Source organism: Schistocerca cancellata, chromosome 2 (genome assembly GCF_023864275.1).
Source record: "Schistocerca cancellata isolate TAMUIC-IGC-003103 chromosome 2, iqSchCanc2.1, whole genome shotgun sequence".
In the NCBI taxonomy this organism is placed as follows: domain Eukaryota; kingdom Metazoa; phylum Arthropoda; class Insecta; order Orthoptera; family Acrididae; genus Schistocerca; species Schistocerca cancellata.
The window spans coordinates 1048227217-1048246323 of record NC_064627.1 but is presented as its reverse complement, the minus strand read 5'-3'; the positions used below and the strand labels follow the sequence as shown (position 1 = coordinate 1048246323).

Here is a 19107-nt window from a genome sequence, read left to right as displayed (position 1 = left end):
AGGATTTTTAAAATCATTCCTATGAGTCTGTAGCACTATGCTTTGCTCAACATGTGGTTGAGGCTCTTCTCCTACTTCAGGTAACATGTCAAACTGACTGCTAGCTGGAATCTGAAACGTGACTGTTGATGCTTTCTTGTTATGCTTGTGTCTTCCAGTTCACATTGTCTCTTTCCCATGTCAACTTATCTAATTCATAATACACTATTTCTAATTCTACCTGAAGAGCAGTCTCGACTACATAATCTTCAACTCCATGCAACAGCCTCATCTCACAGTTTTTTGATTTCCCTACTGCATGCTCCCCAGTGAAACACCGACTCACAGTCCTGACATGTTATGACAACATCCACATTTGTCAAACATGACACTGCTCTTATAGTGTACTAAAAGCACCTCACATTTAAACTGTAGTAAAATAATAATTAGTCAAAATTTACCTTTAGATGAGTTGTGCAGCTAACTTCCATGGTAAAATTGTTCAAAATCAGCAAAATCTTTGGTCTTAGAGGACACTACTGTAATGGTTATGTTTTCAGGCCAAAAGAATTTTTCTGAAAATTTTAGTAATATTGTGCAATAAGTCATCAAGGGAACACGCATGCCTTAGTTGGTGGGGTATCATGAACCAAGGCAGGGATGGGCAGCTCCAGCAACATGCAAGCAGTCTGTCACTGGTGGAGAGATATCAAGAGAGTTTCAAATAGCACATTCTACAGTACCTATGGAGTACTTATAATGTTAAATTTAATACTGACAGAAAGAAGGTAAAGGCAGAGCCTAATCTGTAATTGTACATATGAAATAAAAGTTATTTTCTAAACCAAATAAAGGTTAAATATATGAAAGAAGAAAATGCCAGAAAACTGACCAATGAGGGTGACACTTGATGGGCAAAGGCTTGGAGGAAACATAACTTCCTAACATTGGGAAAAACACATTAACTTCAGGGACTTGCTGGGAAATTATCTAATAATGGTCATTAATGGTGAAATGCCTTTTCAACATACGCCCTCTCCCTCCCTCTCCCTCCCTCTCTCTCTCTCTCTCTCTATCTCTCTCTCTCTCTCTCTCTCTCTCTCTGGGGTGTAAGGTCACTCCAGTGAATGGTATATTGCACAATATCACAATATCTATAGTACTGACGAATCATAAAAATATACACTCCTGGAAGTTGAAATAAGAACACCGTGAATTCATTGTCCCAGGAAGGGGAAACTTTATTGACACATTCCTGGGGTCAGATACATCACATGATCACACTGACAGAACCACAGGCACATAGACACAGGCAACAGAGCATGCACAATGTCGGCACTAGTACAGTGTATATCCACCTTTCGCAGCAATGCAGGCTGCTATTCTCCCATGGAGACGATTATAGAGATGCTGGATGTAGTCCTGTGGAACGGCTTGCCATGCCATTTCCACCTGGCGCCTCAGTTGGACCAGCGTTCGTGCTGGACGTGCAGACCGCGTGAGACGACGCTTCATCCAGTCCCAAACATGCTCAATGGAGGACAGATCCGGAGATCTTGCTGGCCAGGGTAGTTGACTTACACCTTCTAGAGCACGTTGGGTGGCACGGGATACATGCGGACGTGCATTGTCCTGTTGGAACAGCAAGTTCCCTTGCCGGTCTAGGAATGGTAGAACGATGGGTTCGATGACGGTTTGGATGTACCGTGCACTATTCAGTGTCCCCTCGACGATCACCAGTGGTGTACGGCCAGTGTAGGAGATCGCTCCCCACACCATGATGCCGGGTGTTGGCCCTGTGTGCCTCGGTCGTATGTAGTCCTGATTGTGGCGCTCACCTGCACGGCGCCAAACACGCATACGACCATCATTGGCACCAAGGCAGAAGCGACTCTCATCGCTGAAGACGGCACGTCTCCATTCGTCCTTCCATTCACGCCTGTCGCGACACCACTGGAGGCGGGCTGCACGATGTTGGGGCGTGAGCGGAAGACGGCCTAACGGTGTGCGGGACCATAGCCCAGCTTCATGGAGATGGTTGCAAATGGTCCTCGCCGATACCCCAGGAGCAACAGTGTCCCTAATTTGCTGGGAAGTGGCGGTGCAGTCCCCTACGGCACTGCGTAGGATCCTACGGTCTTGGCGTACATCCGTGCGTCGCTGCAGTCCGGTCCCAGGTCAACGGGCACGTGCACCCTCCGCCGACCACTGGCGACAACATCGATGTACTGTGGAGACCTCACGCCCCACGTGTTGAGCAATTCGGCGGTACATCCACCCGGCCTCCCGCATGCCCACTATACGCCCTCGCTCAAAGTCCGTCAACTGCACATACGGTTCACGACCACGCTGTCGCGGCATGCTACCAGTGTTAAAGACTGCGATGGAGCTCCGTATGCCACGGCAAACTGGCTGACACTGACGGCGGCGGTGCACAAATGCTGCGCAGCTAGCGCCATTCGACGGCCAACACCGCGGTTCCTGGCATGTCCGCTGTGCCGTGCATGTGATCATTGCTTGTACAGCCCTCTCGCAGTGTCCGGAGCAAGTATGGTGGGTCTGACACACCGGTGTCAATGTGTTCTTTTTTCCATTTCCAGGAGTGTATATTAGTTTGGATAATAACTTCAGACTTGTATGCTGTTTGGGAGTGTTGTCTCACTGTTTGAACATGGAATCTGGTGCAGAATGACACAGCATTTCTGCAAGGCAAGACAACCATAGCTGTGGTACCTGCTGATTTGGGCAGTTCATTCCATGCAGCTTCATTCCAGATTGGAGATGAATTATGTGCCATAGAGCAATGAGTACCTTGCAAATAGGCATGATGTCATGGGAACCAGAGAAGAAGTTGAACTGCCATTAAGATTTGAGAGCTCTGTCATTCATGTCATGCACATGTATTAGCATGAATTGTTACAAAGTGTTTCCTGGTTGTAAGCAAAAGTGAATATATGAGGTCTGAGGGAGGTCAAGATCACTGAGTAGTGCTCTATAACTGAGAAAACATTTCAATTATCAGTGTAGAAGAAGATGCAGAGGTATAGAAGTCTGCAACAATGATGAAATACGCATGATTATTCCAATAATCAAAATAAAGAGATTGATCGTCAAATTTAATAATTAACAGTGAGCATGCCATTTTATCTAAATACATTCATACTTCACACAAGGGAACATTTCAAAAACACACACATACACACATACACACACACACACACACACACACACACACACACACACACACACACACTCACTCATCGTAATCCAATTAGTTGATAAAAGACTGAAAAAATATAGACTTCAGTGTTCAAATGTTTTAGTTAGAGTGTATTTGACCATCATAGGTAGAAATGAAAGGAACAAGCAAGGGAGAATGAAACAAGCAAATAATCTCACTAAACACTGGTCCAGAAACCAATGATTTCCCTAGTACAACATATGCACAAGTATAGTCATGTCAATGTTACAACACTGTTAGTGTCTGTTTGGTTCCTGGATCTATGCTTATCTATGCTTATTAGAATTATTTGCTTGTTTCATTGCCATTTACTTGCCCATTTTGTTTGTATCTATAATAGAGTGTGTGTGTGTGTGTGTGTGTGTGTGTGTGTGTGTGTGTGTGTGTGTTATTATTTGCTGATGCACAGTTGTGATCATGGTACTGATAAAGAAGATATCTTTCACTATTAATCCACATGTAGTTAAATTTGTAATCTTTCTTTCTTCATTAAAGCCACTTTTGCATAGAAATTAGCTGTATATTTACATTAAAAGATGTTTATGCTGCAAACTATACCTGGCCGACAGATGGATAGTCGAAGACGAGACTATGTGTGTATTCTCCATTCTCCATATAGCAGCGACCATCATGTGGCTCCACAATGCCAGCTAACTGAAATAAATTAATTTCATTTATCAACCAACCATCCTAATTTCAGGACTTGATGAAGGAATGAAAGAATGTGGAGTTTAATATTAAAATGTTCTGTTTAGAATGCAGTTAATTTCCAGGTAGTATGATATTTTCCCTGAAAAGAATTCTCCTTAAGAAGGCAATATACAGATTATGAAAAGATACTGACTGTGTGGAAAATAGAAAAACATGCACATGCACATGCATGCACATGCACACACACACACACACACACACACACACACACACACACACACACACACACACAATGGAAAACACAAACTGTAAAACTATGTACTAAGTTTTCAATCTTTTCTTTATAGAGTGATACTGCATTATTATTGAGTGGATATATTATAACTATTTGCACATGAACTAAGTATCTTTCAGTATGATTAATGCTTCAGAAGGTGGCACTGCTTACCTTTCCGTCACCAGCAAAATGGAAAGGAGCATCAGAAGAATATACAAGAAGATGTCGGGCTTTCTCACGCCATCCAATTTCCTTTGTACACACCATGGCCTGCATAATGGCATCAAATCCTCCTTCTGGGCTGTCCAAGTTCCCTGAGACTTTTGCATTTCCCACTTCTATCTAAATAATTCAGTATTGAATACAGAACAGTGTTTGTATGGTTGTACTAATGCAATAAAGGAAAATTTACCAATTAATTAAAGAAAAACAATTATTTATCTATGACAGAGGTATTGAATAGTGCATAAACACACAGTTTAATTGCAAAACCCACAAATGCTCCTAGTTCTACTCAGAAGCATAAGGGAAGTAGTGTGTGTGTATGTGTGTGGGTGAAGAGAGAGAGAGAGAGAGAGAGAGAGAGAATGTTTTATCTGTATGGTAAATGGTTATGTTTCCTTATGCCATTGCTTTGGACAGCTGTTGTGTTATAGATATGTAATCTACTTAGGCAAGAAACATTACAAAAGATGAATCTCAAGTATAGCAAGCAAGTCAATATTGCCTCTCACATAAACAATACAGTTTGTAATAGAACTGATCAGTGACTTACTTGCATTATATTTTGCATTTGTCAATACACACAAGCAACCAGAGCACTTGATACATACAAATACTCAGGATACCTGATGTACTTGGAGAACTAGATCACTTGATACACAGATATTTTTCCCAAAGTATAAAAATATTTGCTTCTTTTCTTTTATCAGTAAACAAATCTTAAATGTATTATTTACATTCTACTGCAGAAGCATTAAGATAGAAAATGTGGTGTCATCCAAAGTGTGAAGTGCCAAAGCAAGGATGGTACCTCATGATACAATCGTAAGAAAATATAGTTGCTGCAAGCCATATTGATCAATAAACTACACCCACAAATTTCACTACACTGCCACAACAGATCTTCTACTTACAGCCTAGTACAATACCACTCAGCCCCAGTTTGTGATTTCGAATAAGACAGCAGCATCATCTTCTAGCAGGCTAGCTGTGTGATCTATACATTATAAAGTTATTGTTAAACATAGTGAGAGACATGTATTTTGTCTGTATAAGTTGTATGTTAATGTCCAGAGACAGTTATGAATACTCATGATGTGCCTGTGAAAGTGGATTGAACAAAGTTAAGTAATTCATCTTATCTATGTTGTAATAAACTGATACAATATTTTATGTGTTATAGTATCCAGTTGGTCTCCTCCCAAAGAATAGTAAATAACCCACAATTGTAGCAACAATTTTGAGACTCCATGTATCTCTGTTGTTCAGAGAGCAGTTGTTCAGAGTTCAGAGAGCAGTCTAAAATTAGTGCTCAAGTTCAGAGCTCAGACAAACAGTAAACATAGAGGTGGAAACTTTCAGACTTGTGGTACATAGACGTACATTACAGAATACAGTGAGGAAGACTAGTCCTTAATGCTTTTCAAGGCTGCCCTTGTCAAGATGCAAAATTTTCCATTGTGGAAAGCAAATTCATATTCAAACAATGTATTTACAAGGAATGCCAGACTTGAGCAACAATTGAGTCCATGAGGGTGCACTACCACAGCATAGCTATCAAAAAGTGCATTCTGTATTGGTGAGGCCATTAAAGCTAGCACAAACAAAGGCTTGTACTTTTGCATCACAGTACTCTTCTACTGTAGTACACAGACAATAGAACAAACTTTTTTTTTCAATTAGGAGGGGCTCAAAGATCAAATAAATTGCAATTAGATACTGGTCCATCTGTGCATATGACAGGATTGGTAGCCCACGGCTTCAGGAGCCTACTTCTATTTTGTATGCATACAACAAAGACAAAATTCCAGTTATTGCCAGTTATTTTGCATGGAGTTGCGAAATGTGTATCATTTCATGTTCTCAGTTCTAGAAACAGATACAGGAAGGGCTAAAGGTTTTGAAGTGCATTTTACTGTTAAAGACGATGCACAACCATTATTTTTTTCATGCAAAGTGTGTCCCTCATGCGAAAAGTGAGCAGGTTGCTCAGTAACTGCAAAAATGGAAAGACAGTGGTGTTAACTAACCCATTTCTGCATCAATGGGCAGTGCCCTTGGTAATTCTCAAAAAGCCATCAGGAGGTTTACATCTGTGTGCTCACTTTGAAGAAAACAGTAAATGCATAAACCATCATGATGCTTTTCCTCTCCCATGGCCAGAGGAATTAATTGATGGACTGGAACAGGAAAAATTCTTTTCCAAGACTGTTTTACATGAGGCCTTCTTTCAGTTACCATTGGATGAACAGTCCATGAAATATTTTGTGATAAACACTCACCTATGTTCACTGCAGTTTCAATGACTACTGCTCAGAAGTGCTTCAGCACCTACTATTTTTCAACAGCTCCTGGAATAATTAACAGGAAAAGTTGCTCCCTGTAAAAACTATTTGTACAATATTGTTGACATGGGTCATAAAACAGCTAAACATTCAGCATATGTAGACTGCTTGTTTAAGGTTCTTCCTGCAGCTAGTTTAAACAAAGAAAATTGCTCCTTCTTCCAAGAACAACTTGACTATTTAGGACATGTAATAAATGCACAGGGAATTTGTCCTGTTATTTCATATTTGTCTTCAATCAGAGACCTGCCGGCACCCTGTAATATTAAGGAGATACAAGATGTCATGGGGAAGCTTAACCAATATACCAAAGTCATTTAAAAATGCTGCACAAGTTGCTTCCATGCTGAACTGGCTGTTCTGGGAAAACATTCCTTTTTTGTGGTCCCAAGAATGTCAGGACACATTTAGGCACTTAAAAGACATGTTATTAAGTCAGTATTTGACACATTTTCATCCAGATAAGCCAGTTGCATTAGCTGTGGATGTATCTTCTTATGGGATTGGAGCTCTGCTCTCCCATAGAATTGATTCTTCTGAATGGTCCATTCCTTTTGCCTTGTAAACTCTTAACACAATGCACTGGGGTTATAGAAAGCTTGAAAAAGAGGTGCTTATCATTATATAAGACAGGCCCCAAAGACTGGTACTCTTCCCACTCCACTCCACCATAATCTACCCTCCTGGGGGAGTTTCTTCATTGATGGGACAAAGAATAGTGCTGTTCATCAAGTCTACAAAACAGACATCACCAGTTTCACCACTTCATACTCTGAAAAATGATCCCTACCCCATACTATGGAATGCCAATGGAAAGTGTGGTGCAGTTACCTAGTTTGATGTCTGAAGAGGAACAGAAAAAAAAGGAAACTTAAGGCTAACAAGATCATACAGCCAATTAATCAAAAGATTCAGAGATAACTGCTCCTTTCTGTAGCATGAGAATGGCTTCTACTTAACATTAAGTACAACCCTAAAAGATATTCACACAATCAATGGCATCTATTTTTAAAAAAAGTTTTTCCCTACAAAACTCATTCAAGCACAGTTAACTACTCCCCAAGAAGATAGAAACCCTCCCCAGATGTGGTTAGGAAAGGACAGGGAAAAAATTCCTCTACAAAACTCAACATCTTGCTGCACAAAACTAAAAAAATTACATAAATTTACTTTCTTTCCCCTATAATGCAAAGAAAAATTTATACTTTTCAAATCATTGGTAGGTTAGGTACAGTATTTATCATTTCAGTATCATTGGACCAGATATTGTGGCTACTGGATAAATCATCTATAGAGACCAAGGAAAGGTTTAGGCTTCATTCAGTCTTATTGCTAACCATAGTAATAAAACTTCTGGTAATTCACACTATCAAGCCTGTAATATTAAAACAGACATTTCACTGAGTAAGTGAGACCTTAGAAACCCCTCACACATGGATACCAAGAACAAAACCTTCAACACTATGGAAAATGTCCCTTGGTCCCTTGTCCCAGAGCTGTTACTCAAACCCACACTTAAAACACATGCTACTTCTCACCACTTGGGTAAAAACCCTTTCAGAAACATTTACAATAAAATCAACTGGTTCACCGCCTAACCTAATATTGTACATTAAGCTTTCTTATGAACCTCGGCATCAATGTACACAATCCAATAAGTATACACTAAATACTGGCCCTTTGCTGAGGCATACTCTAACAAAATACTTCCTCACTATTCAACCATTGGGGTAGCAACCTCAGATTATCTCTTCAATATCATGAACTGTGCCTCTGTACTTTGATACAGAATCACATTTAAGTAAGGATAACCTTTTCATGAGACAGACTGTAATGCTTTCCCCAAGGGTCCAGTAAGCTGTTAGAAGTTTTGCGATGTATTTCTTATACCACAAATTTTGAAGAATGAGATTCCTATTATTTATTATCCCTTCATTCAGATACAAATGGCCTCAAATCTTGAATGTTTATACATCCCTTTATCTTTACCCATCCCTGCATCAGTCAATACTATTGCATTTGGGTGTGGCATTTTAGTTACTAGAAATGGTCCCTCACACAATGGATACAATTTGCTTATAGCTTTCTGACCCATGCCTGAAATTCTTTGAACTGTTTGCCATTGAACTGTGTTCCTCTAGATCACTGCAGTAAAGTTCCTCTAGTCCAGGTCAAATGTTACTTTGTAAACTGCCACATGAAATGTTTGTATCACATGTGACACTGTTTGTGAAATATCCTTGGTGCCATTGTTGACATGGTGAGGAAATGCGGCAAACAATGGCAGCATTATCAAGCACCAAAATGGTGCGGCAGATTTGCACAAAATCATGACACGGTTCAGTAGATGGGGTCACCACTGTAAGAAATGCAATACCAGCACAAGTTCACACATAATAAATAGTACATGGAGTGTGGTAGACAAATCCTTACTTTATTTGCTTGACAGAATTTCATCATGGTCTACACCAATAAGAGGTTTGACACATACTAAACCATCACAGATTTTATTGTTCATTCTACTACACAGGGCAGTGATGTTTCATTTGTCAGTCAGAGGTGATGTATAGTCACTATGTTGCCACAAACTGATTGTTGTTGTTGTGGTCTTCAGTCCTGAGACTGGTTTGATGCAGCTCTCCATGCTACTCTATCCTGTGCAAGCTTCTTCATCTCCCAGTACCTACTGCAACCTACATCCTTCTGAATCTGCTTAGTGTATTGATCTCTTGGTCTCCCTCTACGATTTTTACCCTCCACGCTGCCCTCCAATGCTAAATTTGTGATCCCTCGATGCCTCAGAACATGTCCTACCAACCGATCCCTTCTTCTAGTCAAGTTGTGCCACAAACTTCTCTTCTCCCCAATCCTATTCAATACCTCCTCATTAGTTACGTGATCTACCCACCTTATCTTCAGCATTCTTCTGTAGCACCACATTTCGAAAGCTTCTATTCTCTTCTTGTCCAAACTAGTTATCGTCCATGTCTCACTTCCATACATGGCTACACTCCATACAAATACTTTCAGAAACGACTTCCTGACACCTAAATCTATATTCGATGTTAACAAATTTCTCTTCTTGAGAAACGCTTTCCTTGCCATTGCCAGTCTACATTTTATATCCTCTCTACTTCGACCATCATCGGTTATTTTACTCCCTAAATAGCAAAACTCCTTTACTACTTTAAGTGTCTCATTTCCTAATCTAATTCCCTCAGCATCACCCGACTTAATTTGACTACATTCCATTATCCTCGTTTTGCTTTTGTTGATGTTCATCTTATATCCTCCTTTCAAGACACTGTCCATTCCGTTCAACTGCTCTTCCAAGTCCTTTGCTGTCACCGACAGAATTACAATGTCATCGGCGAACCTCAAATTTTTTACTTCTTCTCCATGAATTTTAATACCTAGTCCGAATTTTTCTTTTGTTTCCTTTACTGCTTGCTCAATATACAGATTGAATAACATCGGGGAGAGGCTACAACCCTGTCTCACTCCTTTCCCAATCACTGCTTCCCTTTCATGCCCCTCGACTCTTATAACTGCCATCTGGTTTCTGTACAAATTGTAAATTGCCTTTCGCTCCCTGTATTTTACCCCTGCCACTTTCAGAATTTGAAAGAGAGTATTCCAGTCAACATTGTCAAAAGCTTTCTCTAAGTCTACAAATGCTAGAAACGTAGGTTTGCCTTTTCTTAATCTTTCTTCCAAGATAAGTCGTAAGGTCAGTATTGCCTCACGTGTTCCAACATTTCTACGGAATCCAAACTGATCTTCCCCGAGGTCGGCTTCTACCAGTTTTTCCATTCGTCTGTAAAGAATTCGCGTTAGTATTTTGCAGCTGTGACTTATTAAACTTATAGTTCGGTAACTTTCACATCTGTCAACACTTGCTTTCTTTGGGATTGGAATTATTATATTCTTCTTAAAGTCTGAGGGTATTTCGCCTGTCTCATACATCGTGCTCACCAGATGGTAGAGTTTTGTCATGACTGGCTCTCCTGAGGCCATCAGTAGTTCTAATGGAATGTTGTCTACTCCCGGGGCCTTGTTTTGACTCAGGTCTTTCAGTGCTCTGTCAAACTCTTCACGCAGTATCTTATCTCCCATTTCATCTTCATCTACATCCTCTTCCATTTCCATAATATTGTCCTCAAGTACCTCGCCCTTGTATAAACCCTCTATATACTCCTTCCACCTTTCTGCTTTCCCTTCTTTGCTTAGAACTGGGTTTCCATCTGAGCTCTTGATGTTCATACAATTGGTTCTCTTCTCTCCAAAGGTCTCTTTAATTTTCCTGTAGGCAGTATCTATCTTACCCCTAGTGAGACAAGCCTCTACATCCTTACATTTGTCCTCTAGCCATCCCTGCTTAGCCATTCTGCACTTCCTGTCGATTTCATTTTTGAGACGTTTGTATTCCTTTTTGCCTGCTTCATTTACTGCATTTTTATATTTTCTCCTTTCATCAATTAAATTCAATATTTCTTCTGTTACCCAAGGATTTCTATTAGCCCGCGTCTTTTTACCTACTTGATCGTTTGCTGCCTTCACCACTTCATCCCTCAGAGCTACCCATTCTTCTTCTACTGTATTTCTTTCCCCCATTCCTGTCAATTGTTCCCTAATGCTCACCCTGAAACTCTCTACAACCTCTGGTTCTTTCAGTTTATCCAGGTCCCATCTCCTTAAATTCCCACCTTTTTGCAGTTTCTTCAGTTTCAATCTGCAGTTCATAACCAATAGATTGTGGTCAGAATCCACATCTGCCCCAGGAAATGTCTTACAATTTAAAACCTGGTTCCTAAATCTCTGTCTTACCATTATATAATCTATCTGAAACCTGTCAGTATCTCCAGGCTTCTTCCATGTATACAGCCTCCTTTCATGATTCTTGAACCAAGTGTTAGCTATGATTAAGTTATGCTCTGTGCAAAATTCTACAAGGCGGCTTCCTCTTTCATTCCTTCCCCCCAATCCATATTCACCTACTATGTTTCCTTCTCTCCCTTTTCCTACACTCGAATTCCAGTCACCCATCACTATTAAATTTTCGTCTCCCTTCACTACCTGAATAATTTCTTTTATCTCGTCATACATTTCATCTATTTCTTCATCATCTGCAGAGCTAGTTGGCATATAAACTTGTACTACTGTAGTAGGCATGGGCTTTGTGTCTATCTTGGCCACAATAATGCGTTCACTATGCTGTTTGTAGTAGCTGACCCGCACTCCTATTTTTTTATTCATTATTAAACCTACTCCTGCATTACCCCTATTTGATTTTGTATTTATAACCCTGTAATCACCTGACCAAAAGTCTTGTTCCTCCTGCCACCGAACTTCACTAATTCCCACTATATCTAACTTTAACCTATCCATCTCCCTTTTTAAATTTTCTAACCTACCTGCCCGATTAAGTGATCTGACATTCCACGCTCCGATCCGTAGAACGCCAGTTTTCTTTCTCCTGATAACGACGTCCTCTTGAGTAGTCCCCGCCCGGAGATCCGAATGGGGGACTATTTTACCTCCGGAATATTTTACCCAAGAGGACGCCATCATCATTTAATCATACAGTAGAGCTGCATGTCCTCGGGAAAAATTACGGCTGTAGTTTCCCCTTGCTTTCAGCCGTTCGCAGTACCAGCAAAGCAAGGCCGTTTTGGTTAATGTTACAAGGCCAGATCAGTCAATCATCCAGACTGTTGCCCCTGCAACTACTGAAAAGGCTGCTGCCCCTCTTCAGGAACCACATGTTTGTCTGGCCTCTCAACAGATACCCCTCCGTTGTGGTTGCACCTACGGTACGGCCATCTGTATCGCTGAGGCACGCAAGCCTCCCCACCAACGGCAAGGTCCATGGTTCATGGGGGGGCACAAACTGATAAAGAATGTGAAACAATACATCATGTATCAATGTGAGAATGACTTATGATGGATGCTCCATGCACTCTATAATTTTTACTATTCTGACTATTCTGTCTTAGCAAAACTGAATCATAATAATGTGTAATTTTTAATTTCTTGTGTATATATTTTGACCATTTTCTGAACTCTTCAATCTGAATTCCCATAGTGTGTTTTTACAAGTGCCTAGATAGCAGGAATTTTCTTCTGCATAAGATCATGTGTTGATTTATTTTAATAATTTTGAGAGAATATTTGTTTAAAAATGTACTTCAATCTTTAAACTACACATTGTATGTTATACTTTAATAGACTAGTAATGTTACCAGAAAGTAATTTAATGATGTTTCTTTAGCTGATGTTTTACTGATGCAAGAGGGACTGAAAATACCAATTAAAAATAGGAGAAAAACAAACTTACTGTAAGTAATTTTATGAACTACTACCATGGACATAAAAACTAAGTGAAAGTGAGGTGACATGAGATGAGGTCAAATTTGAATTTGACAACAAACACAAATGAAAGAAACAATCATCACAATGCTAAAATGAGGACAATGAAGTATCTAATCCACACAGAAAATAATGATGAACTGATTTGTAGTTTTTAGAAGAAAAACTTAATTTTGTAATGATCAGGCACTTATAAAATACACTGAAGTGCAGCGTGTTGAAGGAATCCATTCGATTTACTTATTTTGGTAGAAACTTTCCACTAGATGATTCTATACTTTGTCCTGTCTGATTTAATGTGTAGATTTGGTGAACCATTGTAAATTCTTATGAGATTTGGTGCCTCTCTGAATTTTTCATAAAAGACAGCTTGTAAGACTGTTTGGAAATTTATTGTAACATTCTGTGTATCATCATATGAGAGTGTGGATATTATGAAAACACCTGAGATACGAACTGCTACTAAAAAGGTCCCGGAATGTATATGTAGCTGGTGAATCTAGCTAGTATGATGAAATGCCGCCAGGTGGTACCTCATACATCCTTTGAAAGTTAGTGTGTAACTAAGTGGCAAAACTGTCACCACAAGTGTAATAATGGTGCTTCATCTTAATTGATCTCCAACGCATAAACATGTAAATGAATGTATAAACACCTGAGGATGGGTGCAAGCCCAAAACCGGTCGTGTGACAAATAAATAACCTTTTACTGTGACTGGTAGCGGATATTTTTCCACACCTGAAAAAGGAACAGTCACAGAGTTCGAAAGCATCCACTATGGATAAAATTCATTTTAACTTACAACTGTTTTAAATGTTCGCAAGAGGGCAGAACATTGTTTGACAATGATTGCCATTCATGACAGCTGTCAACAATAATTAGCCCTTAAAATGTAACTGTTGTTTAGAACATGGTGCTAGAAGATAGTAGGCATATCATTCAGGATGCATGCAAAGATGTGGGGCTGTCTTACGGGATGTGTCAGAGGATTTTGTCCAACAAAAGTGGTGTACAGAGAATTGGTTCCTCTCTCATGACAATGGAAGGTCACACACTGCACTGATCACCCAGGAGTTCCTGGTGAAAAACAAAATGGCATTCAATTGTACAGTTTTAGCCATGCAAAACCCATCTCACACTTTTCTCACATAACATAATGGAAACTTTGGATCCAGCCAGTCAGGTAGGTACAGTATGTCTTGATTTCCACAAAACTTTTGATTCAGCACCACATGTATGCTTACTGTCAGAGATACAGTCATATGAAGAATCATGTGAAATTTGTGACTGCATTGAGGATGTTTTGGTAGGAAGGATACGGCTTGTTATCTTGGATGGAAAGCCACTGTCAAATGTAGAAGTAACTTCGAGTATGTCCCAGTGAAGTGTGTTGTACATTAAGGACCATATAGACAATATCAATACAAAACTCAGACTATTTGCAGATGACACATTTATATATAGTGAAGTACTGTCTGAAAGGTGCTGCATATATATTCAGTCAGATATGGATAAGATTTCAAAGTGGTGCAAAGATTGGCAATTTGCTTTAAATGATCAGAAATGTAAAATTGAGCACTTCACAAAACGAAGAAAAATCGTAGTATCCTGTGACTATAATATCAGCACCTGCTGAGCTTATTTGAGTCTGTAAGAACTTTCTGAGTCATTAAAACCTCTGATAAAATCTCCAGCAGTGGAAGATAAAAGGTTAAGCACAGAATTATGCCTTGGGCCATGGCCTTATGCCCACAAATCAAATATCAGCAGTATCAGAAAATGACAATTGTTCCTCATCCGTGTTCAACCAACTTAGAACCAGGTGACTTTTTTAATTCCCCACAATGAAATTCAAGTTAAAAAGCCAAATATTTCGTGTGTTTAAGGAGATTCATACGCAACTGCAATTGGTACTAAAGAGGCTTATGAAAAATGTATTCCAAGGAGCTATCAGTTCATGGAAAACCCTAGGGAGCAGTGCATACTCTCCCAAGAGGACTACTCTAAAGGTGGTGGTGATAAACAAGATCAAGCTGTTAAGTGTAATTTTATTTATCAATATATTCTGGGAACTTTGGTTAGCACCTCTTACTAGTAAGAAATCTTGTGAAGTAAGATAATCTACCTGCAGTATTTTTGCAAATTGTGTCAACAATGTCTTGCATCCCTGGGTCATTTTGAGATGACTCTTGATTATAAAAAATAAATTATCAGACTACATCTACAAAGAATGATGAGAGGCTACATGTTATATTGGTACTTAAGAGAATAATGTGGAGAGAGGTCATTTGTTTGGAATATGTGCTATGGTGTTATGAATGTGACATGGAAGCTGTTATCAGAGCACTTTGGTAACTTAGGAATTGTGTTGTTAGGTTGATGATTGTGGAGATTATGGGGTTATAGTTTATGATAATTGAAGCAGTCTGAATTAATGATGATGAGTTTTGAACAGTTAGGGATTTTATGTGTTCTGAATTGTAATATTTCATGTTCATTGTGTCAGCTTGGTGTATGTTTTGAGCAGAATGTAAACTAATTTTGTGCTGTTATTTGCAGTAGTTGGTTTATTAATGATGTGATGATTTGATGATGTGGTAGTTGTGTGTCTGATGGTTTTGAAGTAAATGGAATTTCTGTTAATAGCTTTTGAATGACAGCTTTTTTAAAGGTAAAATCTGAATGAAGCTAGATTTTTGAAAGCGAGTTTTCAATTTTATTGTAACAGTGCATTTTTTTATTTAACTAATTCATTTTAAACTGTTTCTGCACACTCAATTTATGTAAGAACAAATTTTACTTGCTACATTTAGCTCAACTTCAAACCATCTTGACAATAAATAAAGATTATTAGACTAAAACCATTTCATTTTGACTTTATTCATTTACCTGCCTTCATACATAGTTTGAACTGAATGATGCTTTAAAATATGAAAGTGGAACACTTCAAAACCTCCCAGAAAACCCTATTTTTTGCACGTAAAGTCGAAAAGAAGCAAGATTTTTTCAAATGGTTAAAACTTACCTTAGATCAACATACAACACATTGGTAGGTCAAACTTGAACCATTAGTTTCACTCCAGCTGGAGTTATTTAAGGGTGCTGTTTTTGCACATAAAATCTGAGTACCACACATACAAATCATGCAATCAGTTGAGCATTAACTGCAGCTCAATTAAAATATGTTGCAAAATGAATTAATCAATTTGCACAGTCTGCATGGGCACTGCCTCTCATTCATCATTCAAAACTTGCTTCATATATTGTAACAAACTTACAGTAAGACAGATGTTCAAATGGCTATACAAATGGCCACTGGTTTGGGCTAAGACAAAAATTTTTCACCCCATGTTCCTAGCCCAAATAGGAGCTGAGCAACAAGTCCCACCCCAATATGGCAGCATATTGGCGGGGCATTCGTCTTCATGGACAACAATTCACACCCCCAGTGTGCACATCTTGTGAATGACTTCCTTCAGGATAATGACACCGCTCGACTAGAGTGGGCACAATGTTCTCCAGATATTAAGCCTATGGAACATGTCTGGGATAGATTGAAAAGGGCTGTTTACAGATGACATGACCCACCAACCACTCTGAGGGATCTACACCGAATCACCATTGAGGAGTAGGACAATCTGGACCGACAGTGCCTTGATCAACCCTTCCAACCTTGTACAAGCACAGATCTCCCATGTCTTATGTCTCCAGTCACCACCAACTCTCAAAGTCCCACACTCCAGCCACAGAGGACCATTCCTCTGTTTGTAAACCACCTTGAAGCTGTACTGGCCCATTTAACAACCAAAAACAAAGAAATAGTGGTTGCTGGTGATTTCAATGTAGATTTTCTTAAAGACTCTCCCAATAAGAACTTATTTGAGTTAGTAACACTATCATTCAACTTAATTCCCACAGTAAAGTTCCCCACTAGGATAGCCACTTGCTCACAAACAGCCATTGATAATATCTTTATAGAAAAGTCCAATGAACAAAATTATATTACAAAACCAATAGTCAATGGCCTCTCAGACCATGACATGCAGTTCCTTCTGTTAAATGTTAATACTGAACAGGATATAAAATCTGTTAAATCTGAGCTCAAGAGGGTAATCAGTAAGCCAAAAATTGATTATTTTAGGACACTCCTCAGAGACATTCACTGGACTGATGTTTACAGTGCTCATGGCATGAATGAAAAATTTAACATTTTTGCTAATAAAGTGCTTACCTTATTCGAACACTGCTTTCCCCCGAAACTTACCAAGGTTAGAGCAAAGTCTACAAAGAAGCCATGGATTACTCAAGGAATAGGGATATCTTGTAAAACAAAAAGAAAACTGTATCTGTCAATCCGAAACATTTCCAATGTTGATGCTATAGCACATTATAAGAAATACTGCAAAATATTAAAGACTGTAATACGGATGTCAAAGCAAATATATTACAAGGAAAAGATAGTCATATCAGATAACAAAATAAAGACAATATGGGATATAGTGAAGGAGGAGACCGGTAGAACCAGACATGAAGAGGAACAAATAGCATTAAGAGTAAATGATACATTGGTGACAGATGTGTATAGTGTTGCAGAACTTTTTAACAAACATTTTGTAACTGTTACTGAAAAGATGGGGTTGTCAGGTTCGGTAGATGCTGCTGTGGATTACCTTAGACCAGACATTTCAAGTAACTTCCATAATATGAATTTGACCCTCACTACCCCAACAGAAATAATGTCCATCATAAAATCTTTAAAATCAAAAACATCTAGTGAGTATGATGAAATATCAACAAAGTTAATTAAAGAATGTGATTCTGAGCTAAGTAACATATTAAGCTATCTGTGTAACCAGTCGTTTATCAGTGGAATATTTCCTGAATGGCTGAAATATGCTGAAGTTAAGCCACTGTTTAAGAAGGGAGATAAAGAAATAGCATCAAATTTCCGTCCAATTTCACTGTTGCCAGCATTCTCAAAAATTTTTGAAAAAGTAATGTACAGTCGTCTTTATAACCATCTTATCTCAAATAACATACTGTCAAAGTCACAATTTGGATTTCTAAAAGGTTCTGATATTGAGAAGGCTATCTTCACTTACAGTGAAAATGTGCTTAATTCATTAGACAAAAAATTGCAGGCAACTGGTATATTTTGTGATCTGTCAAAGGCATTTGACTGTGTAAATCACAATATCCTTTTAAGTAAACTAGAATATTATAGTGTAACAGGAAATGCTGCAAAATGGTTCAAATCTTATATCTTTGGCAGGAAACAAAGGGTGTTATTAGGAAAGAGACATGTATCAAGCTATCAGGCATCATCCAACTGGGAACTAATTACATGTGGGGTCCCACAAGGTTCCATTTTGGGGCCCTTACTTTTCCTTGTGTATATCAATGACCTTTCATCAGTAACATTACCAGATGCCAAGTTTGTTTTGTTTGCCGATGATACAAACATTGCAATAAATAGCAAATCAAGTGTAGTCTTAGAAAGATCAGCCAATAAAATATTTGTGGACATTAATCACTGGTTCCTAGCCAATTCTTTGTCACTAAACTTTGAAAAAACACACTACATGCAGTTCAGAACTTGTAAGGGGTGTCCCAAGAGTATACGTCTAACATACGATGACAAGAAGATAGAAGAAGTGGACAGTGTTAAATTCTTGGGATTACAGCTTGATAATAAATTCAACTGGGAGGAGCACACCACAGAACTGCTGAAGCGTCTTAACAAATCTCTGTTTGCAATGCGAATTTTGTCAGACATAGGGGATATAAAAATGAAAAAGCTGGCATACTATGCTTACTTTCATTCCATAATGTCATATGGGATTATTTTTTGGGGTAATTCATCAAGCCAAGCTAAAGTTTTCCGGGCACAAAAACGTGCAGTAAGAATTATATGTGGTGTGAACTCAAGAACATCCTGCAGAAGCCTGTTTAGGGAACTAGGGATACTAACTACAGCTTCCCAATATATTTATTCCTTAATGAAATTTGTCATTAAAAATAT

The 19107-nt window shown here is 38.9% G+C and overlaps 1 protein-coding gene across 2 annotated transcripts in view; it reads right to left on the bottom strand.

The window, feature by feature from the left end:
- The window catches only part of LOC126163027 (integrin beta-PS-like), a 258145-nt gene that overhangs the window by 174603 nt on the left and 64435 nt on the right, over positions 1-19107 (bottom strand). For both annotated transcript variants that reach the window (XM_049919898.1, XM_049919896.1), the window contains exons 5-6: positions 4320-4490; positions 3779-3874 (exon numbers count right to left, since the gene is read on the bottom strand). In XM_049919898.1, coding sequence (XP_049775855.1) covers positions 3779-3874; positions 4320-4490 — 267 coding nt within the window. The remainder of the gene's footprint in view (positions 1-3778; positions 3875-4319; positions 4491-19107) is intronic.